Below are 26084 nucleotides of genomic sequence, written 5' to 3'. Positions count from 1 at the left end.
GCACCCTCCACAACTAAGATTGAAAGGACAATTTGACTTGGATGGAGGTGATGAGTCCTGGGAAAAACACACTACTGTTCCCCAATAAAAAGTCCTGGAAACACACTGTTCCCCAATAAAGTCCTGTTTCCCTTCCCCAATAAAACCTTTAAAAAAAATAAGAAAACAAATAATTATTATTAACCACAATGTCACAATCAGGGGTGAATTGAAATAGAGTCTGATTTAAATTTTGTTATTTGACCACTGACAGTGGTCAAGTCCCTCCTTCCTTCTGTCCCACATCAGGGCCAGCTGATACAAGGAGCTCCTGTTCCCTCGTGTGGCACCTGTGGAACTTCAAACCTGAGACCCTAGCCCTCACTTGAGAACTTGACTTAGACCCACCCCAGGCCAGTATGAAGGTTCAATGCACACTCAGCAGGAGCCCTTATGCCAACCTGCTCTCCCCACATTAGTCACACAGAGTCCCTTGTGTGACTAATAAGCATCTTTCAAATATTCCTGTTTTGTGGACTGTCATCAGCCTTGACAGCTGACCTATTAAATTGGAAGCAAGTCCATCACATCACACTTCATGGGGTGATCACAAAACAATTGCCAAACAGTCAAGATGGTGTAGGCTGGGGCTGCCATCTTCTGAGATCTTCTCTTGCTCTTAGTCACGGAGCACAAACCCTGGTTCGTGGTGAGTGGACTGTTCTCAGCTTCCTGGATGTGCTTACCCTGTGCGTTGTGCTGAGCTGTGGTCCACTTGCCAGTACCCACTGAGCCTTTGCTATGGATTTATGACCTGAGTCACTTTGGGGGAAGAGTAAAATTTTGAGCCCCCCTTATCAGCATAAGGGGTCAGGGGAAGTTCTCTCTTTCTGTGAGAGTTGCTTGTGTGTCTCAACCAGACAATGACCTCCATTCTATAGAGCACTCAGGGGAAAACTGATAACCCTGTGCAACACGGACCATTTGGTGGTGGCTGTGTGAGACCACCAGTCATTGGGTGATGTGCTGAGAGAGCCACACTCCTAAGAACAGACGGCTCATTGGGACCCTCCGAGGCCTAAATGCCTTTGCAGCTGCTACCACGCTCATGCCTCTGCTGTATCGAGATCCTGATTTGCAGTGTAATAGGCAAAAATGTGCAAGGTGTCCAGTGGCATCAACATTTAGGAAATGTGGCCCAAATGTTTTATGATAGGGCCTCCGAAAGGGCCAGAGGGCACCTGGACAGGAAAGACTCAGCAAGCCTGGGTTGCTGACACCCCACACATTCCAAAGGCAGGCCTGTTTTCAGATCACCACTGAGCCCCTGAACTATTCTGCGGGTAAGAGGATTTGTTTGCCTAAGGCCTTGGGCTACGTGTACTAGTTTGACCAGGTAAGTTTCTCTGAAGATTGGGATTTATTGTGAACACCTGGTTTTGCTCTGGGATGGGAGGGGGACATGGGGGCTTGAGTCTGAGAGGCTGGAATAAGTAACATGGTGCTGCAGCCCTTGTGCCTGACCCCCAGTAAAAACCCTGGACACTGAAGCTTGGTGAGCTTCCCTAATCACGGCCCTTTGCATGTGTCATCACAATGTTGCTGGGAGAATTAAGTGTGACCCCATGTGACTCTTCCAGGGAGGGACACCTGGGAGCATGTGTCTGGTCTCTCCTGGATGTTGTCCCCATGTGCCTTTCCCTTTGCGGATTTGAATCCGTATCCTTTCATGGTAATAAACTGTAATTATTTCTGAGTCTTGTGAGTCTTTCTAGTGAATCATCAAACCTGAGGGTGGTCTGGGGACGCGGACACACCATAGCCCGATGGGGATCACAGTAAAATAGGCCAATAGTGATGGTGGGTCCTCTTTGGTGCTACTGCAGATCAATGTGCTAAAGGGGGTCTCTGCTTCCAGGTTCAGTCCAGGGCCCCTGACGCCATGAGTAGTAATCGCCTTAAGGGGTACCCTAGTCCTGATGGTATTGATTGGACTTCCGGCAAGAAGATGCATTCCACCATGAGCAGCGGGAGAGCACCCCCCGAGCGACTCCAAAACCATCCCCCAAAAACAATTCTACAAGGGGAAGAAACTAAACTGGAAACAGACATCTCTGACTTGGCTCAATGGGGAATTCAAAATGTTATTGGAAGAATTTATGCAATTAGAATATGAAAAGCGTGCTAGTTGGGTTTTGTGCCGAGATGATCCTGGCTCTGAGTTGACTTTAACATCTGCTGAGATGTGCAGATTGGCCTGTGTAGCTGTGGTCCTCAAATCAGTACTGACAGGGCCCGCTGGATTTATGGAAGTGGATGTGTAAGTTCTGCCTGCCCAGCCCTCTCAGACGTGCTGCCCACCCTGTTTCTTTACTCCAGAAGGTGCTTATGGCATGAAAAATAGCCCACCCTAATTCCAACCCTAACTCCTACTCAAATTGTGGGGACAGAGCCAGGAGTACAGTTTCCAGGCTCTCGGCCTCATGTGGAAAGGTGCTGGCTCGGGTAGTAAATGGCCATCAACTGGCCATCAGCTGTGGCTATTTGGCTGTCAGCTGTAACCAGTGAGCCGTTGGCCACTAATATAACTGCCATGGCTATGCTAGCAGCGGATGGTGGCTGAACCAGCAAGCGCGGATTGCAGTTAGCACAGCGGATTGCAGTTAGCAGGGCTGATTGCAGCTAGCAAGTAGGGTTGGTTGGTTGGCAGAGAAGCAGATGGCGTATTGCAGCTAGCAAGTGAGGTGGGTTGGTAGAGAAGCGGACGGCAGGTTGCGGATCGTGTGGCTCCTGCTTCCTGTGTCTCCAACCCAGCCGCCAGCGAGAATATAGTGGTATGACTCCCCTATCTATGGCTCCGTGGGTGTTTCTTTTGGGCCTCACCATGTCTTGTGTTCTTATGCGGGGAGCAGGACCAGAGACCCCGCATGAGACCCTGCATGACACCAATCCTAACTCTAACTTCTAAGCATCTTAGCCCTCGCCCTGTTTCCCACCCCACCACCCCAACACCCTCAGCCCCCGACCACACCTCCACCCCGACACCCAATCCAAACTGTAACCGTAACCCTAACTAGCACAGAGCTGCTTTGACTCGTGGACTAGGCAAGGTGCCGTTGGTGCCGGGAAGGCTGATTCAGCCCTCTGCTGTTGGGGGAAGCCAGGAGCGAGAGGCAGGCCCCGTGTTCTCCTCTCACCTTGCAGTCTCGGCCTGTGGCTCCCTCTGCATAACTTACCTGGCGGCAAACTGACAGGGAACATGGTTTATGGCCGAGCCCCAGAATCCTGGGAGTGGCCCTGGCGGAGACAATATAAGATCAGACAATTAAGTTCGTGAACTTGTTGCAACGATGTTGCTAAACTTTTTTTCATATCAGAGGGGTTATTCATGATGAATTTGTATCAAATGGACAAACAGTTAACCAAGTTTACTATTTGGAAGTGCTGAAAGGACTGCATGAAAAAGTTTGATGACCTGAACTTTTTGCCAACAATTCATGGCTTTTGCATCACGACAATGCACCAGCTCACACGGCACTGTCTGTGAGGGAGTTTTAAGCCAGTAAACAAATATCTATATTGGCACACCCTCCTTACTCACCTGATCTGGCCCCCAGTGACTTCTTTCTTAACCCAAAGATAAAGGAAATATTAAAAGGAAGACATTTTGATGACATTCAGGACATCAAGGGTAATATGACGACAGCTCTGATGGCCATTCCAGAAGAGTTCCAAAATTGCTTTGAAGGGTGGACTAGGTGCTGGCGTCGGTGCATAGCTTCCTAAGGGGAGTACTTCGAAGGTGACCGTAGTGACATTCAGCAATGAAGTATGTACCGTGTTTCCCTGAAAACAAGACCTAGCCGGACCATCAACTGTAATGCATCTTTTGGAGCAAAAATTAATATAAGACCTGGTCTTATTTTAATATAAGACCCGGTCTTTATAATATAATATAATTAATATAATATAATATAATAAATATAATTAATATAACAAATATAATTAATATAATATAATAAATAGTATAATATAAAATACCAGGTTTTAGATTAATTTTTGCTCCAAAAGATGCATTAGAGCTGATGATCTGGCTAGGTCTTATTTTCGGGGAAACACGGTAGCACTTTTTTCTTTTCTTTTTTTAAATTGGGGAAGATTGGGGAACAGGGTGTTTTTCCAGGATCCATCAGCTCCATGTCAAGTAGTTGTTTTTCAATCTAGTTGTGGAGGGCGCAGCTCACTGGCCCATGTGGGACTCGAACAAGCAATCTTGGTGTAATGAGCACTGCACTCTAACCAATGAGCCAACCGGCTACCCACCAGTGGCTCAGCTCCAAGCTCAAGCCATTGCTTCTCACTGGCCCATATGGGACTCCAACTGGCAATCTTGTTGTTAAAAGCTCACGCTCTAACCAACTGAGCCATCCGAGCTCGTGCTCTAACCGAGCCATCCGGCCACCCCTTTTTCTAAGATGAGTTCATGAACTTAATTGTCTGACCTCGTATGTGCACTCCTGGCCTGGCCTGCTTCTGTCAGTCTCGGCTTTGGCCAGGACAGGAAAAACAGCTGTCATTCTGGAATAGTGCCATAGGAAGATCTGTGGACCCTAAATGTTACTATTCAAAGTGGAAATTGCTTATTGTACTGATTATGAAAATAATGTATTTGTGATTTCAATGATTTCGAAGGTTCAATCCTAACCCATCATCTAGAAAGTGAAGCATCTGGTACATCTCCTTGCAGATGCCCTGTATATTAGAGGATCTTCCCAGCCATCATGCCATGTTCTGGGCACCCCCACTTCACTTATTATTTTATTTTTTGAGGAAGCAGGAGGACAATCCTATCAGTGAAGCCCAGTCACTGTGAGAAGTTGAGTTTTGGGTGACTCTCCCTGCTGGGTGCAGTCACAGGTGGTTCATTTCCAGAGTGAAATCTTGGAGTCACTGTTGGGCAGCTCTGCTTGATGTAAAGCCAATCCACACGCAGTAAATGTTAATGCACCATTGCTGGATAGGGGTTTATTTTAACAATATGAAGGCAATATAATGTTAGAAAATCTCTGTTGGAGTTATAAATCCAATTATAACTCCACAACAAGGAAGAAAACCCATATAATCATTTCTGGGGTATTCCAAGAAGGTGTTTGGTCAAATTCAGCATTAAATCTGATTTTTCAAAGTCTCAGCAAACTAGACCTATAAAGACAGCTCATTAATGTTATAAACAATCAGTCATGGGCAAGGGTTGGCATTTTCCTGACAGGGAAAGACTAAAGATCTGTCTCCCTTTAAGCCAGAATAAAGACCCAGTGCTATATCAGTGAGGAATGAAACAACTGTGAGTGACAAATGGACTGAACTGTTTATATTTCTCACACAGCAAGAACTCAGGGAATTGAATGTCAGTGGCTGAACCAGCTGGTCAAAAATTTCATCCAAGGCCAAGGATCCTTCTATTTTTCCATTTCACCATATGTGGCTTTTGTTCTGGATTGTCTCATGGTTGCAAGGTGGCTACTACACCTCTGGGCATTGCATCAAAGTTCCAGGCAGGAAGAAGTTGAGGAGGAAGGAACAGTTTTCCTATCAGGAAAGCAAAGAGTTTCCCCAAATCTCTGGCAGACTTCCACTTGAGCCTCCCGGGTCAGAACTGGGCCATGTGGCCACCCCAGCTACCACCGAGCCTTAGAGGCCAGAGAGTTTTGAGATGGACACCCATTGGTCTCCGACCCCAAACAGAGTCTGCCACAAATGACCATTGCCACGAACACTAAGTGTTGCTCTGGAAGTGCTGGCCAATGTGAGTTTTAAAAAGAAATGAAATAAAAGGATATCTATACAGAAAGGAGAGGCAAGCCTTTTATTTCCAAGGATATGACTGTTTACCCAGAAAACCCAATAAACTGGTAAGCTGTCAGAGACCTTCTAGAATAACTCAGTAAAATTGCTAGGAATAAAATAAATATACAAGAAGAGCTATACAATCAATAGTGGGCCTATATATCTTATAACAGAAAGACCCGATTTACAAGCCCCACAAAATTACAATGAACTTAAGAATAAATGTAAGAACATTTATGAAGAAAACTATAACATTTTTCTGATGGTTATAGGTAGATTTGCATGAACAGTTATCTACCATATTCTTTGATGTGAAGACTTAGTATTATGTAGAACTTACAAATTCTTCACAAACTAGTCAATTCTAATCAAAATCCCAATGAAATATTCAGGGGCATGAAGAGGTTGGGTTCTGAGAAAATAATTCCTATGTTACCTGAAAGAATAGATAAAACAATACCAACAACTTTTAAAAACCTAACAATGTGGCGCTGGGCATCCCATATATTGAAGTGATTTATGGAGCTACAATAATAGAAAAGACAGCTCTGTGGAACAGGGAGGAACAAATTTGAGAATGATTGCTAGGACCTTGGATTTTATATCCCAAATACATGGATTTAAGAGTTAAATGTAAAAATATGGAACCAAAAGAGGACTTAAGGAAGAGACTTTCTAAGGGGCAAAGAAAAATACAAAGGAAAAAAATCAAACAGACCTTATTACACAGAATTTGAAAACCTCCCTACATAAAATAATGCAGTAACAGGGCAAATGTACGTGCCAAGGCGATACATACTCGTACGTATGTGTACATGTATATGTGTGGGTATATATTAAAAATACAAAGAATGGAAAAGTGGATAAAAGTCAGAAATAGATCATTCAAATGAAGGGGAAAAAAAAGGTAAAAAATATCAACAAATATCTAATGTATCAAAATGGCAAATATAAAAAGTGAAAGGATGCCAAGTGCTAGCAAGGGTGTGGAGAAGTGGACACTCCCAGAGCCCGTATGAGAGTACAAACTAGAAGCGTCATGCGGAGCCCGTTCTGGAAACCCCGACGGCTTTCCAGTGTTGGGGATCTCCACTGCTGACTCCACTCTCAGAATTCATTGAGGAAATAATCAAAGATGGGCACGTAGGCTTATGTTCCAGAATTATTTATAAGTACAAATACTCTTGATGTTCAACAATAAGGGAACGGATAAATCATGATACAACGGTAAGACAGAAAATGATGTAGCCAGCAATGGTGTTTTTGAAAAATATTTTATAATACGGAAAATGCCCATCATACAAAGTTAAATGGAAAAGGATAAACATGACATGCAGAATATGAACCCAGTTTTATTTGAAAAGAAAAAGCACATATACACATATACGCACAGAAACAAACGAGAAGGAAATGCATCTTCATGTCATGACCTATGAACCACTGAGGGTCATTTTTATTCTTGTGTTGTTTTTTTTCCCAAATTTCTTCAATATGTATATATTTCTCGTATAATTAGAAAAGAAGGTTTATATGCAAATAAAAGAACATTAAGACTCCAATGGTAAGAGGGCCAAAGGGTATATTCAGATAATTTTCCGGAAGAAAAACAATAAAACCATGTTCAATATCCTGCCTCATTAGTTATCAAAGGTGCAAAGTGAAGTAATAAGTGCCACTTGGCTGAGGACATCAACAGCGGTACAAGGCAGGCAGCAGGTCGGTGGCCAGGGCCCAGGAAGGTGGTTGCATTTTCATTTCTTTTCAAATAAGAAAAATGAGTATGAGAATAATGAATCAAGCCGAGCTTATACTTGTCTCTTCCCAAAGCAGCTGTAAAATAGAACTTTTCCTATTTGTCACAGAGGAAGAGCCCGAGACTGCCATGATGTGGCCCTGGGGACCGGATATTGCGAGGCCAGGTCACGGACACTCCAGAGGGAGGCCATGGAGTGGCAGATGTCCAGGGTCATCGCTGTGTCGTCACCACGCCCTGAACAAAGGCCGCCGATCTGGACACACAGCTTGGAACGGCGCCTGTGCCCGGGAGATGGACGTGCACGGGACGTTCCTACTTGGCCAGTGTTGCTGAGTGGTTTCTTCATAATGAAATAGTATTACTTTGCAAACACACAACCAAAAACATACCAAGATGATCCGTTAAACTATTCATTTCCTTTATCTCAAAATTTCCACTTCTAGAAGTCTACTCTAAGAAAAACACTAAAAGAACTATAATGCAAAAGATGCTCCACGAAGAATGATTTATAATAGTGAAAAACATGGAAATAACTTCAACATATGACAAAAGAATATCTAACAGAATAATACTAAGCTTCCATTTAGAATTATGATTCCGAAGACAGTGCCGTTACTTGGGAAAAAATTCTGCTGTGCAGCTAACTGGAAAAAAAAAGATTAAAATGATATACTTACTACGTTTAAAGTGATATAAAAATGCACTATGAGAAAAGCAGAAGGTAATGTATCAAAGTGCGAAATGCAGTTTTATTAAGAATTAGGGGGGTGTTTTCTCCCCTTAACTCCACATTTTCTGAAACGTGGTTATTTTGCGTCCATAATTTAAAAAGTATACTAAAAAGCGTTTCATAAACTATAGCACTCTATACAAATGTAAAGTGTTATCACTGAGAAGGCAGCTTATACTTGCTTAGAACTGAGAAGAAATAGCCTTAATTCCAGATGAACGCAGCCGTCTTCCTACCTCTGCAGGGAGCATGCAGATGGCTTCTGTGGAGCGGCTACTCTGGTGAGCTGAGCTGCACAGCATGCGGGAGGCCCTGCAGGCAGCCTCACCAGCTCCGGGTGAAGGAGCCCTTCTAGACACACCTACCCGGACACGCACTCATGTTCCCTGGACACACCAGGCACCACCTGTGTGCTCCCCATCTCCCGCCATGGAGCGGGTAGCCAGGTGCAATGCCAGCATGCCAGGACCTGGCTACTCTGATGCTGGGCTGTGCTTCTGTGCCGCCTCTAACAAATCCCTCTGCAGTGGGGCCGCCTAAGTGAGGCGAGTCCAGGAAATGCCCTTTTCCCAAAACTCCCACCATCCAAGATTATTCTGCCCTCCTGGACTATAATAACGTTCACTTGGAGGTAATACTGTTCATAATTCTTCTGGTTTTAAAAATTATTATTCTTCTAAATGCAACACTTCACAGAGGAAATTCCTGATCGAAATCATGCCAGAAGCCCGTCTGAGGTCACAACGATTGACATATCTTCTTTTTATCGGCAGTAAAGATCTATTCCCCTGGTCAAGGACTTCCAAACCCATCAAGGGAAACAGGACAACAGGGCCTTCTCAAATGGCCCTCAACTCTCCTCTCCTACAGTGTATCCCTCCCTGGGGAGGGGACAGCCACTGATGAGAGGGCACCTGTGGCAGCACACGGGGGGACTGCACAGGGTAGGAGGGCAAGCCCCCACATCTGGAGCTACGAGCAGTCTGCATCACCAGCTACTGTGCTTTCCCCGCTCTCCCCGGTGAGGGACTGAGAACGGCTACCTCGATGACGCCACGTTAATTTCCCGGTTTGCTGCCAAGAGGGAAATTCCTGCTGGCTGAGGGCGGAACCACACACAGGAGCTTTGCCACGTCCAGGGCATTGATGGGGTCCATGCTGCTCACACCTGTGCTCCCCGCGTCCAGCAGGCTGCTGGGAACATAGTATGTGCTCAGCAAGTGCTTGTTGAACTGGATGGCAAAGGGCTTCTCCTTGCTGTGCATTCTCTGGTGCTCGGCGAGGTGGGTGCTCCAGTGGAACATCTCGCCACATTCGTTACACTTAAACGATTTCTCCCCGGAGTGGATTTTCTGATGTTTAATGAGACAGTGATTCTGGCTGAACGCTTTGCCGCACTGGCTGCATTTGTAGGGCTTCTCTCCGGTGTGGATCCGCTGGTGCACGATGAGGGACGAGTGGCAGCTGAAGGCCTTCCAGCAGCGGCTGCAGTCAAAGGGCTTCTCCCCCGTGTGGATCCGCTGGTGCACGATGAGGTAGGAGTGGGAGCTGAAGGCCTTGCCACACTCATTGCACTTGAAGGGCTTCTCCCCACTGTGGATCCGCTGGTGCACCACCAGGTAGGAGTGGCAGCTGAAGCCCTTCCCACAGTCGCCGCACTTGAAGGGCTTCTCTCCCGTGTGAATCCTCTGGTGCAGGGTGAGGCGTGAACGGTTATTGAAGGCCTTCGCACAGTCGCTGCATTTAAACGGCTTGTCTCCGTTGTGGATTTTCTCGTGCACGGTCAGGGACGAGTGGCAAGTGAAGGCCTTCCCGCACGCGTCACACTTGTATGGCTTCTCTCCCGTGTGGATTCTGTGGTGCCGCGTCAGGTGCGTCCTCTGGTTGAAGGCCTTCCCGCACTCGCCGCATTTGTAGGGCTTCTCCCCGGTGTGGACCCTGAGGTGCATGTTCAGCAGTGAGCTGCAGCTGAAGGCCTTTTCGCAGGTGTTACACTTGTAGGGCCTCTCACCTGTGTGAATCCTGTGATGCACGTTCAGTGACGAGTGACAGCTGAAGGCTTTCCCACACTCCCCACAGAGGAAGGGCTTCTCCCCTGTGTGGATTCTCTGGTGCTCGATGAGGTTGGTGCTCCAGGTGAAGGCCTTGCCGCACTCGTTACACCTGTAGGCTTTCTCCCGCGCGTGCCATCGCCGGTGCAGGGTGAGGGACGAGCTCTGGTGGAAGGCTTTCCCACATTCGCCGCACACGAAAAGACCCTCCCCAGTGCCAGCACCCATGCCCTGATGCCGGCTGGCGGGTGGAGGTTTTCCCTGTTCACTTGACTTGCAATTGTTTCTCCCTGAGCACATTCTCTGCTGCTGGGTTACAGCCTCACTGGAGTGGAAGTTCTCGGTGTGTCTGTCAGGAGACTTTTCCTCCGTAGGAATGACAGTTCCTTCACTCTGCTGGGTGAAGAGGGTGCACCGGAGGGGAAAAGCCTCCTCAGACACCTCGTGTCCCTGCCAGCGCTCCTCTGTGGAAATGTCCCCATAGCCAGTGGGTGTGTGCCTCCAGAACACAGCCTCGCCTCTGGACAGAGCAGCTGCCGGGCCCTTCCAGGCCCACCCGTCGCCTGGCCCAGGGCTGTGGGGACTGGACCTTGCCGGCCACTCTGCCACTGACTCCTGTGATGGCTCCTCTTTGCAGATGCCCTGCTGTTGACACAACTCCTCCTCCCTCTCAGGCCTGGGCTCCCGTTCTGTAAGAAATGGGAAATACAATTTTCTGTCAGCAGGCAGAGGTGTGGCGCTGGAACTCCGATTTGAGATCTGACCCAGTAGTGTAGATAAAGCTAGAAAAGCGAGCAGAGACCGACAGAGTGAGGAGGGAGCTCAAAGACAGGAGCGCACCCTGGGTGAGACGGGCAAGCAAGCCAGTGAGAAGGGAAGCAGAGGAAGAAACAGAGACAGGAGTCCCAGAAGGAAATCCTGAAAAGAGCCAGGGCGGCTAGGAAAGGAGCAGAACTCATGGATATGATTCACTCATTGCAACATCAATGGAGAGACTGTTGTGTGTCTGAACTGGGCATGAACACAGGGTAAATACAGGTCCAAAAACAACAAACTTAAGTTTCCCTGGTTCCAGAAGGGAAAAAGAACACCTTACCTCTCTTTAATGTTTCCTTTAGAACACCTGAAACTAAATGCGTTCTCTGTCCCTGAGATGTACGTGTGTCTCTTTAAAAGCTAAATAGGCCTCTTGCCAGCTTCGCATCCCAGAAGGAATGTATTCCTTGGAGCCACCTCTGTGAACTGTCTCCCTGTCTCTTCCCCCCACCCCCAAACTGACTGCCCTTTTCTCAGTGAGTAAAGCCCGACCCCAATTTCATACACACTCCCGCTCCTGTTCTGCTTCATTTTTCTTGGCACCATCTGATAGTCACCACTGGTTAAATATTTCTGTATATGTAGGTATTACTTCTGTCTCCTGCCAACAGAAGGCAGACGTCTTTGCCTGTTTTCCTAGCAGTTTCTGACACATAGTCAATGCTCAATATGTGTGCTGAAGGAAGAAAGGGAAAAGGGAGAGTTCTAGAAGGTGCACTGAGCAGGTGTAGGTGGAGCCAGGGCAGTGCACTGTGGAAGGAAAATGGGGCTGTGACGGGAGGGCCACACGGGTTGGTGGCAGGGGCACCGGGGACAAGGGCTCCACATCCTTCCCCTGTGTTCCCCTCACCTGGATGAGTCCCTCCGGGGACTTTTCTGGGCACCTGCCATGGCTCCTCGCCCCTTTCCAGATGGGAGATCACGTCTGGCTTGCAGACCGGAGGCCCTGCTTGTGGGGAGGAAGTGGCATGGCTCTGTGTGCTGCAGTTCTGCAGAACCAGCTGGCACTGAGAGATGTATGCTACCCCCAAGGACACAAGTCTCAGTATCAGAACCCAAACTGAGGCACGTTCTCGGAGGATCCCACAGGTGGGGACACCTCCCCTCCATCTCCCTCGGAAAGGTCCAGGGCAGGTTGGGCTCCCAGGACCCTGCCCAGCCCCTCCCTCTTATCCTGGCCACACCTCCAAGCAAGGATGCCAGTGGCACTGCAGAGCCCTGCCACAAGGGCTGGGTACAGAGAACACAGCCCCCACACCGTGCCAAGCCCGGCGCCAGGGCTGGTGCCAAAGGGAGCCTTAGTATTACCTATGGCATGGCCAGACTGCAGACTCTGAGCCTTGGGGAGCCATCTTACCCAGGGCGAGAAGGTTCTGATAGTTTTCCAGCATCACGTCCCGGTACAGGGCTCTCTGAGGGGAGTCCAGCTGGCCCCACTCTTCCTGGGTAAAGTCCACGGCCACGTCCTTGAAAGTCACCGATTCCTGGAATGACACACATGTTCTCACTCACCCAGGATGGTTCTGATTGCATTTGGGCTTCCAAAGGAGTAAAGGGTTAACCTCGGTGACCTCCTCCCACGCGATGACTGTTGTGCTTAGACGCCATCTGTCGTACAGACGCAGCGCCCCCACGTACACACCACAGCTGGGCAGGAATCACCACATGGACCCATCCTTCTGGACCAGGAAGGCCCAGCTAGCTGGGCAGCCCGCGTGTGGGGGCTGCAGTGGACAGGAAGCTGCTGTGACAGTTCTGGGTAAGATGCCATGCTTCCCAGGGTCAACAATGTCAAGCTTAGAGAACTTGGAAGAATAATACAAAGAACCTAGAAACCCTGATCAAAGCTTACCACTGCAAGAGGACTCGAGCTCAGACAGAAAGAAAGCCATTGTTATACCCTAAGGAAGGAAACCCTGCACTAATCAGTAAGTTCTATGCCCAAGTGACCAAAGGAGCCACTCCGTGTCCTTCCTGCCCCCCCCGAACCCCTGCTCCCCTGCCCTCCCCAGGCCTGCGTCCTGGCCCATCCCTCCCTTAACCTACTCCCACCTTCCCCAATGCCAGTCACTAATTGTAAGGTAACCCCTCCACCCACTTCGTCACTCCAGTTGCCCCAAATGACTCCACTTGTCCTCATGCCCTCGAACCCTAGGCTCTTCTGCTACCTGGGGCTTCTTACCCCCTCCGGAGGCCCCAGGCTGACACCCCTAACGGTCTCCACGTTGGTCATGTTCCAACCCCGCTCTGGATCCTCCCTTGCCAGAAAATAAGCTCCCAAGGCCCATGAGGACTCTGACCTCAGGAGGCAAGCATGGGCAGGCTGCTTTCTAAGCGGCTACTGACTAACAGCTGTCTCTTCAAAGATGCTGGTGCCATGGCAGCCTGGCTCAAACTAGTTAGGATGTAGTTAAGTTAGACATAAGAGTGAAGACTAAACCAAGCGAAGGAGGCCTGGTTCCTATCTTGTAAGCCTTTGCTGGGGATTGGCTGGTGTGGGGCCAGGATCCCAGGGACCACCAGATTTCTGCAGAAGCTCTGGGACCACATTAGCACCCAGAGTCAGGCAAGGGGTGCAGAGAGTCAGGCCTTGAGGTGAGCCCTCATGCCTACCAGGTGCCTACCAGGCAGTCAGTAAAAGCAGGGATTTCCTCTGGAAAAACGGGAGTTTTGCCGTATACTTTTAGGTAGTTATCAGTGTTGCTGCGGACTGAATCGTGTCCCCCTGAAATCTGTATGTTGAAGCCCTAACCCCCAATGTGACTGTATTTGGACATGGGTCCTTGGGAGATAACTGAGGTTACATGGGGTCACTAGGGTGGTGCCCTAATCCGATAGGACTGGTGTCCTTGGACGACAGAGACCTCTGTCCGCGTGCACACAGAGGAAAGGCAGGGGAAAAAGGCGGCCACCTGCAAGCTGGGAAGACAGCCCTCACCAGGAACCAAGCCTGCGGCATCCTGATCTCAGATTCCTAACCTCCAAACCTAGGAGGAATAAGCACACGCTGTTTAAGACCCCAGCCTGTAGTATTCTGTTATGGCAGCCCGAGCTAGGACAAATGTCAACATAAAAAGAAAGAAAGATGAAACCACTCTTCACACCACATACAACACAGCGCCAGGTGGAGCAAAGATCTGAATGTGAGCCATCTGGGGTCCATTCTGTGAATCCCTGGGCAGCAGAGACTGTAAGTGCAACATGAAACCCAGAAACCATGAAGAGAAGATTTACATTTGCTCCACAAGCGTTTACATTTTCTACATGGAACGCTGACAAGTCACTAAGAAAAACAAAAGAAAAACGGGCATAGGCTATAAACAGACAATTCACAGAAGACTCATAAACAGCTGTTAAGCCTGTGAGTAGACAGTCAATCTCATTAGACATCCAGAAATGAGAAATAAAACAGCAAGATACCATTTCACACACAGCAGAGAGGGCAAACGTTTAAAGTCTGAACATACCAAAGGTGGGCTCATCCATGGGAAAACAGGGTGGTCTGACACCACTGGGCAGGTGTGTATTGGGGGCACATAGTTTTTATCGTCTCTAATAAAGTCTAGAGCGTGTATTCCCTGTGCCTTGAAAGTCCACTCTGAGATTCCTACCTAGTCCAGAGTGACTGAGAAAACACTAGAAACAAACTGAATGCCTGTCAGTAGGAAGGGATATAAACAATACCGTGCAGCAGTGAAAAGAAACAGGGTAGACAGACCTGTCCCTGTGGGGATCTCTCAAGAGCACAGCAGCTGGTATAAAAGCAGGCTGAGGGGACCATACCTGGTGTGATGCCCTACACAGAACCATCTAGAAGCATACACAGCACTGTGTGCAGTTTACAAATACTCAGATGCACATGTTGCTCCACCATCTGGCAGATAAGGGCACAGGCTCTGAGCCTGAGGGCCTGGGTGGGCTCCCTATTCTTGCCCTCACTAGCAATGTGAGTGGAGGGGTGCCTCAGTTTCCCTGACTGTGAAATGAGACCTATGTCACTGACTCACGGTGAGAATTAAATGAGTTAATACCACATATGAAGGTCCCATCAGAGCGCTGTGGTGTTTGCTGGGTCGTCATCCTCTGATACCCCATGGACCGGGGAGGGCAGGAGAGGACAGAGAAGGGAGGACACAGAAGGCACTTTGCCTTTACTTGTAATGTTTCATTTTAATAAGACAAAATTCACACATCTGTTAATTTTGTAAAGTAGGTACCCAGAAAGTTGTTCTTACTCTATTTTAAATGTTTTAACATTTAAAAACATGAAAAGCCATTCAAAGAGGAGGAAATGCAAATTTCCGATAGACTTCTAAAGAGATTAGTGATTTTTGTCAGGGAAATGCAAATTGAAACCAAAATAACCATTTTACCTATCAAAGTAGCACTAATTAAAACCAGGTAACCTGGCAACGAGGAACCACTTTTGGTGGGCGTGGGAACCGCTATGTCCAGTTGGGTATTTACATCAAAGAAACAAGAGTTGCTGCACATAAGGAAGCAAATGAAAGGCTGGGTACTGCAGCACCGTACTTACCAGAAACCAACCAAATGACCAAGCATGGCATTAGAATGGTTGACTAAATCAGGGTACAGGCATGCGGGCAGACCATGGAAAATAACGCAGCTATCCAAAGGAACGCACTGAACACTCTGCTGAGTGGAGGAAGCCAGACAGAAGAGGCCACGTACTGTATGACCTCATTTGTACGAAATGCCCAGAATAAGCAAATAGAAACACAAAGTAAATTAGTGGTTGCTGAGGGCTGGAGAGGGGGGAGGGGAGGGACTGCTAATGGCTATTGGGTTTCTTTCTGGGGTGATGAAAACGTTCTAAAATTGATCGTGGTGATGGTTGCACTATTTTGTGAACATACTAAAAAAACCACTGAATTGCATACTTGGGAAGGGTGGATTTTATGGTGTGTGAATTGTATCTCAATAAAGACAAAGGGAAGCACTGGAATGTGTACTGTACGATTCCATCTTTGAAATAATACGTTTAAGCCCTGTGTCTATGTATGGTTGAGTTCTATGTAGGGTTGAGTTTGCTTATGTGAACAAGAGGAGAGATATGGAACAATAAATGTCAAAACCGAAGACACTGGCTATCTTAGGGAATGAGATTGTAAGTGTGGGGAAAGATTATTAACAGATTATTAACTTGTTAGCACAGCAAATAATGGTTTTGTAAATTAAAAAAAATTGTTTTCCAATGAAGAAGGAAAATCAAGGCAGAGCTGGGACTGGCCTCAGCATTTTGGTGTGGGCACCCAGCTTCCTTGAGCCTCAGTTTCTCCGACTAGGGCATGGCGTGGGACCAGCAGGCCTCCGTGGTTGAGGGTGAATGAGCGAAATGAGGCAGGAGCATGCCAGTCTTGGATACCAAGGAAAGGGCACAGCAGCGGTCGGCCCTCACATGGCCATCTCCCACCACTCTGGCTGGGCATGCCAAGAGGTGGGAGACTCTGCCCCTTCCCCTAGGAGGAGAGGAGAAACAGCAGTCTGTGCCACCTCCAGTCGTGACAGGGACCCCTACTGTCTCAGGCATTAGAAGAAGTGAGGTGGTGAGGGCACAGAAGTGGAATGCACTGGGCCTCCACAGTAGAGTGAACTGAGGTTGGAGAGAAATGGGGGAGGAGGGGTATTCTGATACTTGTGCTTGGGGAGCTCCCACAGTGTGACAGTAAATTAGTGGTTGCTGAGGGCTGGAGAGGGGGGCGGGGAGGGACTGCTAATGGGTATTGGATTTCTTTCTGGGGTGATGAAAACGTTCTAAAATTGATCGTGGTGAGGGTTGCACTACTTTCAGTGGTGCACAAGGGGCATCAGAGCAGTGTGAGACACCGCTGTGGCCACAGTAAACAAGACACCTACCCCAAGGCGACGGTGTTTGTATTCTGCAACAGGCAGGACAGATGGAAAACAGGAGTGGAGCAGCCCCAACATGGTGAAAATTGGGTTTCGTGCTCTGCTTCCAGCCACAAAGGGGTAACAGAGACCAGATTTGCCCTCTGACCTCAAACAACTAGTAAACTGGGCAAAACGTCCGAAACAATGGTTGATTTCCAGACACTGAACAAAGTGCAGCTCAGAAGAGAGACCCTGAGATAAGGGAAACAAATGAAGTGAGCCCTACAACCACCCACCCTCCTGCCTGGCCCCTGGTTCCAGACTGCAGCAGGGGAGGTGGGAACCCAGACAGAGCCTGTGGTCTGAGGAGTTGAGGAGACAGAGTTGAGTTTGGGGGACCAGGAGACTAAATTCTGCAAGGAAAACTTCCAGAGCAAAGGGAGTTGCAGACCCAGAACTTGGGATGCGCTTGAGGCTGACTGAGGGCCGACGGGTATGTGCGTGGGAGGGAACCACCCCAAACCAGGGAAAAGAAACACCAGGGAAGAAGCAGGCAGAACAATTATTAAAACTCACATGGGTTGGGAATAGTTTGTGTGCTGACTGGCCAGAGTGGAATGTCCTCCTGATGTATAGGAACTGAGTCAAGTCCCCGGAAGGCTATTGCCTCAGCAGTGAGGCAAATTTTGCCCAAGACAGCTTCTCTGGACCCACCTTAACAAAACCTAAAAGCATCAAACTAATAGTAAGTAATTTCATTGCATCCCAGAACAAATCCCAGAAATACTTAAGGAATTCCAAGCAACACAATACTCAACAAAGTAAAATTCACAATGTCCAACATCCATTCAAGTAACTAAAAGGAAAAATAAGTTAATACAATCAGAGGCATTAAGAATCTACTAAAAGAGTATTTGTTTACCGCCAAAAGATGGCATTAAAAGAGAAACAGCATAAAAAAAAGACAGAAGACATATAGAAAACAAGTAACACATATAAACCCAGCCTTACCAATAATTGTATTAAATGTGAATTGTCAAACTCCAATTAAAAAGTAGAGATTTTCCAAAACTCCAATTCAAAAATCTTTATGCACCCCTATGTTTATTGCAGCACTATACACAATAGCCAAGACCTGGAAACAACCGAAATGCCCATCGGTAGATGACTGGATTAAGAAACTGTGGTACATTTATACAATGGAGTATTACGCAGCCATAAAGAAGAAATAAATCTTACCATTTGCAACAACATGGATGGACCTAGAGAACATTATGTTAAGTGAAATAAGTCAGACAGAGAAAGACAAATACCATATGATCTCACTTATATGCAGAATCTAAAGAAAAGAGTAAGTGAATGAACTAATCAGAGACAGTTTTGGAAACATGGAGGAAAAACAGAGGGTTGCTAGAGGGGCGGGGGGGTGGGGATAAGGGGAAGGTGAGAGGTTTTGATAAATAGTGGGTAACCACAAGATGGTCATGGGGATTTGAAAATTAATTTGGGGAACGTACAGAGGGATAGTGGATGGGGGGAGGGGGCTCCACACAGTGTGAGGGATGTAAATGATAAACGTCTAAGTTTTGCTTTGTCTTGTGCACCTGAAACTAATAAAATAAAAAAATTAAAAATAAAAAAAGTAGAGACTTTCCAATTGAATTAAAAAAGTGAGACCCAACTACATGCCAGCCACTTCAAATATAAAGATGATGATAGATTAAAAGTGAAAGAATGGGGAAAGATATACCATGCAAATACTAATCAGAAGAAAGCTTAGGTGGCTATATTAACATCACACAAAGATTTCAGAGCAAGGAATATCATCAGAGATAAAGAGAGAGATCGCTTCTCGGCCTTTTGGCTAAGATCAAGTGTAGAGATAAAGAGAGACATTACATAATGATCATTATCACAATATCAATTCATTAAAAGCTCACAACAATTCTAAATATAGATGTACCTCCAAACAGAGCTTCAAAATACAAAAAAAACACAAATAGCAAAAACCTAATAGAACTGAAAAGAGAAATAAGACAAATCCATCATTATACTTGGTGATTGCAAAAATAATCTCTCTCAATAATTGATAGAACACATAAGCAGAAAATCTGTAAGGATAAGAATAATTGAGTAACATTATCATTCAATTGATTTAATTGATATTTACAGGACACTCTAGCCAACAAAAGCAGAATCCACATTCTTTTCAAGTGCATAAAACATTTATCAAGATAAACCACATTCCGGGCAACAAAATAAGTCTTAGTAAATTTGAAAGAATTCAAATCATACAAAGTTCTTTCTCTCACCACAACAGACTTAGAAATCCATAATAGAGAGATATCTGGAAAATCCCCCAAATGTTTAGGAATTAAACAACACACTCCTAAATAATAATACATGGTTGAAGAAGAAATCCCAAAGGAAATTAGAAACTATTTTGAACTGAAAATGAGAATACAACATAAAATTTGTGGGATGTAACTAAGGCAGTGCTCACTTAGAGGGAAATTTATAGCATTGAATGTTATGTGAGGAAAGAACAAAGGTTTCAAATCAGTACCTAAGTTTCAACCTTAAACCAAAGTAAAGGAAGGAAATAATAAGGATCAGAAATCAACAAAATAGAAAACAAAAAGTAATAAAGAAAAACCTATGAAACCAAAAGATGGTTCTTTGAAAAGAACAATAAAGGGCTGGCCCGGTGGCTCAGGTGGTTGGAGCTCCGTGCTCCTAATGCTGAAGGCTGCTGGTTCGATTCCCACATGGGCCAGTGGGCTCTCAACCACAAGGTTGCTGGTTCAACTCCCACAAGGGATGGTGGGCTGTGCCCCCAGCAGCTAACATTGAACATGGCACCTTGAGCTGAGCTGCCGCTGAGCTCCCGGATGGCTCCGTTGATTGGAGCGCGTCCTCTCAACCACAAGATTGCAGGTTCAACTCCTGCAAGGGATGGTGGGCTGTGCCCGCCCTGCAACTAGCAACGGCAACTGGACCTGGAGCTGAGCTGCGCCCTCCACAACTAAGATTCAAAGGACAACAACTTGACTTGGAAAAAATCCTGGAAGTACACACTGTGAAGTACATACTGTTCCCCAATAAAGTCCTGTTTCCCTTAAAAAAAAAGATCAATAAAATTGATAATTAAACATATATTTGCTATCTGACTCAGCAATTCCACACTTACATAGTTTTTCAAGAGAAATTAAAACACACATCTGTACTTGTACTCAAATATTTCTAGCACGTTTATTTAATAACCAAAACTTGGAAACAACCTACATGTCCATCAGCTGGTGGATGGATAAACAAATTGTACACACACATACAAGGGTGTTCTGGGCTGAACTCTGTCCCCTCCAAATTTGTATGTTGATATCCTAACCCCCAGCATCTCAGAATGTGACTATTTGGAGACAGGATCTTTAAAGAGGTGATTAATGTAAAACGAGGTCACTACAATAGGCCTTAATCCAACAGGACTGAGGTCCTTATAAGGAAAGGATACTTGGACACAGACATGTACAGAGGAAAGACCATGTGAGGACACAAGAAGAAGGTGCCATCTATAAACCAAAGAGAGAGGCCTCAGAAGAAACCCACCCTGGTGACACCTTGATCTTGGACTTCCAGCCTCCAGAACTGTGAGACAATAAACTTCTGTTGTTTGAGCCATTCAGTCTGTGGCACTTCGCTATGGCAGCCCTGGTAAACTAATACAAATGGAATATTGTACTCAGCAATACACATGAACAAACCACTGATTCACATAATGACATGAATTCAAAAGCATTATGCTAAATGAAATTAGTCAGAAAGCAAAGACTACATACTCTGTCATTCCATGGGGACAGCACTTCCTGCAAAGGGGCAAGAAGGAACTGTTTGGGGTGGAAATGTTCTATATTATGATTGTGGTGCTGGTTATACAAGTGGACACACTTACCCAAATTCATCAAATCCTATACTTAAAATTGGAGGACTTTATTGTATATATATTATACCTCAATAAACCTGAGCCAAAAACCCACTGGATTTTAGGGTGGGGGTGAGGACACACGCTGAGAACACGCCCATAACTGAGGCACGCAGAGACGAAGCATAACGGGGGTGGCATCAGCAGAGGGAGGGAGAAAATGTACAGGAACTAAGCTCCAAAGACATCAGAATATGGTGCCGACGAGAGGGGGCTGTCAGACTATATGGCTTCAGTGTGGGGGCATCAACGGGCAGAAGTCGGGTAGGATCTGAGCCTTGTACAGGCCCTTCTAGGGAGTATTCCCAACCCACTGGGAGAATCCCATGTCTGGTGTGTCTTCATTCTGTAGGGGGCATGTGTGGGAATCCAATGCAGATATGGTGATGAAACTAGCAGAGAAGTCAGAACAGACCCTGGGGGATGTCCCAGGAGAGCTGAACACTTGAGCTTGAGTGGAGTGAGACTGCTGGATAGAGGAGTCCTCAGGAGAGGAGAACCAGTTACTCAAGGAGCTAAGAAGCTGATATTTTAGGAATAACACCTATGAACGAGAAGGGCTTGAGGTAGTCGCTCACGGGCATGCATATACACACAAGCAAATGCACACTTTTTGCTTAACCATTCGAAGTTTCAGTTGCAGACATGATGCCATCTCACCCTACGTTCTTCAGCTTGTATCTCCTAAGGATACTCTCTTATACAATCACAGTGCCATCATCACACCCAAGAAAGGTAATATTGATACAATATGATCTGAGATACAATCCGTTTCCAAATTTCCTCAACTGTCCCAAACTGCTTTTTATAGAACTTTTTGGATATGTGACCCATCACAGATCATGGATTGCATTTGATTGTCATGTCTCTTGAGAGTGTTTTATAGAACTAGAGAGCATTCTAACACATCACAGAAGCTGGGGACATCACACAACACGTGTTTTACAGCTATTTCTTTCTACCTGTCTGTAATCACACCTCACCTCTTTCAAGTGGAAGGTTAATAGAATCACAAAAGTCTAAAAAAGTCAAAGGACCCTCAACCCTCCAGACTTTATCACTACCTTATACTCTCCTTACCAGACCCTTCTAAATACTATGATGAGTGCAGTGGTTTAGGTGATAGAACAAAACCCCAAGCCTGTAAAAGGAGGGATTTGGGCCCCACTTGGCTGCAGAAGTGGTCCCAGGGCCAATTCCTGGCTGAGCCCCCAGATCCTCTAAAACTGCAGAATGTTCCACGAAGGCTCCATGTCTGGGACCCAGTATAGAGGAAAAGCACCAGGAACAGACCCACTGCCATCGCTCTTACCCCAGGCCTGCAACACAGCCCTTCCTTCAGCTGTTCCACACCCTCTTACCTGATTCCATCTCAGAAAACACCCCCAAACAAGGACCAACCGCCACAAACATCCCCTGGGTCTGCATGTGAAGATGAGCAGTGATCTCCTGTGAGCTGCCACCTACTTGCTTGGGTTCCACTAGAACCACTGTTCAGAGCTCCTGGCACAGCGCTGGGCACATAGGTCCTGGGCAACTGACTCACCCGTTGGACTGAATCAGGCTGGAAGGGACACTCATCTCCAGGGCGTCCCTGGGGCATCACCCACTCTCTTCAACTGGAGCTGTTCCCACATCCAGAGCTTCCTAAGGATGTACCCGCAGGCCCCCCTATGCGGGATCCTTGGATGACTGAAGGAGACCCTGGGCAGGGGAAGGAAGCGGCTAACCCTCTTTATAAAGAGTGAGATGTGCAGAAGGAAGCAAAGTCAGCCACTCACCTCAGACCTGGCTTCCAGGAGACCCGGACCCAATTTATCCTCTGGATTCTCTTTGAGGGGAAGAGCAGGGTCCTGAGAGAACAGAGCTGGGAAGGAGACATGAGTCAAGCGGGGGCTGTTAAGCCACAGCCATCAGTGCATTGACTAAGCTACAGCCCACTCCACCACTGGCACCCACCCAGGAGAATCAGAGGGGAGTCAGGAGCTGCCTCCGCAGCTGGGATGGCGAGCAAGCCCCAATGTCCCGCACACCCTGATACAGCAGCAGGGGTTAATTCTGCCACTCAATGTCCGACACTCCAAGAAAGAAGAAAAAGCACTGCAATTTCCTTCCTCTCGTCAGCATGCTCAAGACAGTGGGAATAAACGGTTGTGCATGGTGAAGAGGCCGGAGGCTTGATTCTGCTGGTGCTTCTGGGAAACTGGCCTGACCTGCCTGAGTGTCAAGTCTCAAGTGCACACCCACAGACCCACTGACTAAAAGAGCCAATTGTACCTGTCTCCTGGAGTTTCGGGGCAGAAGTCTCCATGGTGGCCCTTGGCAGAGTCCCCCGGAGGTGTGGGCAGCTATGCAGCCTCCTGGGGGGGCCAGGCCCAGAGGAGCGGGTCCTGCGCCTGGGGTTCAGGGACAGCGGCCTGCAGGGGAGTCCAGCGGGGTCGCGCACCACTCCCGGCTGCACGGTCACACTGGCTCTGCGCCCCGTCGAGGTCCGGGCCAAGCAGACTCAGCAGGAACACCGCACCCCAGGCTGCGCTCACGCCCCATCACTGTACCGCACGCAGCCCGTCACACTCCTCCCGGGAACCGCGGGGAAGGCCAGGCAGGCCTGGGGCTCAGCCACCCAGAGCCAGGGGGCGCGGAGCGCGGCCGTCAAACAGGCCCCAGGGACGGATTGATAGGCCGACCGACGGACAGATACGCGAGGGAGTCGACCGACCGAACTCCCACAAAAGGACAGCGACCACCACAAAGGAGCAGCCGGTGGCCGCCGCGGGAAAGTGCGTCTGCGCGGACCGGACGCAAACTACAACTCCCGGGAGCCTTTGCGCTGGGCAGACAGCGTACTCCATTTCCCAGAAGGCGTCTGGGCCCCACAGGGGTTCTGTGGTCCTTACCCGGACGAGCGTGTAGTACAGCCTTCTGGGAAATGTAGTTTCAGGACCAGAAACTATGCTTTCTGGCCCCGCCCCATGCCCCCACTTTCCCATCCCCGGCTTTCAAAGTATCTTGGGTGTACGTGTGCGTGTGTGTGTTCGTCCGTGGGGGCGTGCTGGGCTGCTGCGTGTGTCTCTAATTGGTGGAGGGGGTTCAAGAGGAACATGCCCAGGAATGTGAAATTGTCCTGTCAGTGTGTAGGTGTCTCCAGGTGGAGTTAAGAGGGCTCTGACCCACATAAGTCTTTAAAGAAAAGGCTCAGGTTCCCGCCTCTAGGGACGCTAGAGGTGGTGGGTGGACCGTCAAGGGGTTTCCCAGGGGCCCTCCAAGTGCCCTTCTCCTGCTGCCCCTTCTGGTGCCCTGGTGCTGGGTAGGGAGCAGAGGAGGGAAAGCCCCAGGTCTGCTCTCAGATCAGGTGGCCCTGACCTCTGTCCATGCTCAGGAGCTAGGGATGGAAGGAGGGTGTGGTTGGTGGCTTAGCCTGACACAGTGCTCTAACTGTCTTGGGCCCCAGGCTCAGTTTTGGCTGCAAGCTCTACTCAGTTCCCCTGCTGTGGTGGCTAGCTTCCAGTACCACCCCTATAAATCTTGTCTTCTGGTATTCACACCCTTGTAGTACCTCCCACACTGGATATGACTGACTTGTGTAACAAAGAATATTGTGAAAATACTGGTGTGTGAATCATGAAGCTAGGTCATAAAAACATTGACTGCAGCTTCAGCCTTGCTTTCTTGGATCACTCACTCTGGGAGAAGCCAACACCACACCCTAAGGACACCCCAGAAATCTGTAGAGAGATCCACATGGCAAGAAATTGAGGCCTCCTGCTTACAGTTTGCAACAATTTGCCAGCTTCAAGAGAGATTGATCTTGGAAGTGGACACTCCAGAGACGTTGAGACAACAATACAGGATATTCAGGTATGGTGTACAATAATGGAAGTTTATTGTTGTTTAAAGTCATATTTTAGGAGTTATTTGTTGTACCGCGATAGATAACAAACACAAATAATGTAGTATATATAATTAATGCAATAACTGATTCCAGTGTTTGCAAATAGGATGCTATAAAAATGAAAACGAGTGTGGCCGGATGGCTCAGTTGGTTAGAGCGCGAGCTCTCAACAACAAGCGAGCTCTCAACAACAAGGTTGCGGCTTCAACTCCCACATAGGATGGTGGGCTGTGCCCCCTGCAACTAAAGATTGAAAACATCAACTGGACTTGGAGCTGAGCTGCGCCCTCCACAACTAGATTGAAGGACAACGACTTGGAGCTGATGGGCTCTGGAGAGACACACTGTTCCCCAATATTCCCCAAAAAAAGGGAAAAAAAGAAGAAATAGAACATTATCAATTAAAAAAGAAAATGAAAAAATGTGGTAGAAGCTTTGGAACTAGCAAAGGATAGAAGCCAGAAGAACTACTACTAGAAGTCTGATGGTCTTTGAGGAGGCTTTGGATGAGAGCTTAAAGGAACGGGAGAAAAATATTTTTGGAAATGGGAGAGAAGGGAATCCTTGTTAAATTGTGGCAGAAGGTTTAGCAACACTGCCACCTGCGTTAACACGGAAAGTAGAAAATGTACCTAAAGAACTGGGTGATGTAGCTGAGATTTCCCGCCAGTGTCGAAGGTGCCTCCTGGATTCTTGCTGCTCATAGTAAAATAGGAGAGGAGAGAAATCTAAAAAGAAGCCAGGAATTGCTGGGTTTGAAAATTCCCACGCTCTGCCATCCTGGCAAAGGATGCTGAAATAAGGAAATGGCCTACAAGCACAGATTAAATCTAGGGCACAGTCCGGAAAAATGGCATAAAGATGAAGCTAAAGAAAAGATGCTCAACATCACTAGCTATCAGGGAAATGCCCAAAACTACAATGAGAGATACCACTTCACACCACCTAGAACGGCTGTAATAAAAAAGAGAGATAAGTATTGGCAAGGATGTGGAGAAATTGGATCCCTCATTCACTGCTGGTGGGAATATAAAATAATACATAGGCTTTGGAAAACAGTCTGGCAGTTCCTCAAAAGGCTAAAAATAGAGTTGTCATATGACCTAAATTCCACTCCTAGGAATATACTCAAAATAAGTGAAAATATACATCCACACAAGACCTTGTACATGAATGTTCAT

General features: G+C 47.2%; 1 protein-coding gene across 4 annotated transcripts; it reads right to left on the bottom strand.

Annotated features, from left to right (window-relative positions):
• Positions 1 to 7160: 7160 nt before the first annotated feature.
• Positions 7161 to 23803, bottom strand: ZNF74 (zinc finger protein 74). 4 transcript variants are annotated; one of them, XM_074321226.2, is made up of 6 exons: positions 23289 to 23316; positions 22793 to 22878; positions 20639 to 20748; positions 12537 to 12663; positions 12030 to 12128; positions 7161 to 11052 (listed from the first exon to the last, which is right to left on the bottom strand). In XM_074321226.2, the coding sequence occupies exons 4-6, from the start codon at positions 12568 to 12570 to the stop codon at positions 9371 to 9373; spliced, it is 1815 nt and encodes a 604-aa protein (XP_074177327.1). In that variant the 5' UTR covers positions 12571 to 12663; positions 20639 to 20748; positions 22793 to 22878; positions 23289 to 23316; the 3' UTR covers positions 7161 to 9370. The 4 variants fall into 4 exon arrangements, with proteins under 4 accessions (XP_074177327.1, XP_019565741.2, XP_019565742.2 ...); XM_019710182.3 differs by lacking the exon at positions 20639 to 20748 and having other exon boundaries at positions 23289 to 23803; XM_019710183.3 differs by lacking the exon at positions 20639 to 20748 and having other exon boundaries at positions 12030 to 12125; positions 23289 to 23803.
• Positions 23804 to 26084: the final 2281 nt, after the last annotated feature.

Source organism: Rhinolophus sinicus, chromosome 9, assembly GCF_057876585.1.
Source record: "Rhinolophus sinicus isolate RSI-liver-muscle chromosome 9, RSI-T2T, whole genome shotgun sequence".
NCBI classification, from domain to species: domain Eukaryota; kingdom Metazoa; phylum Chordata; class Mammalia; order Chiroptera; family Rhinolophidae; genus Rhinolophus; species Rhinolophus sinicus.
This window is presented reverse-complemented; position numbering and strand designations above follow the sequence as displayed.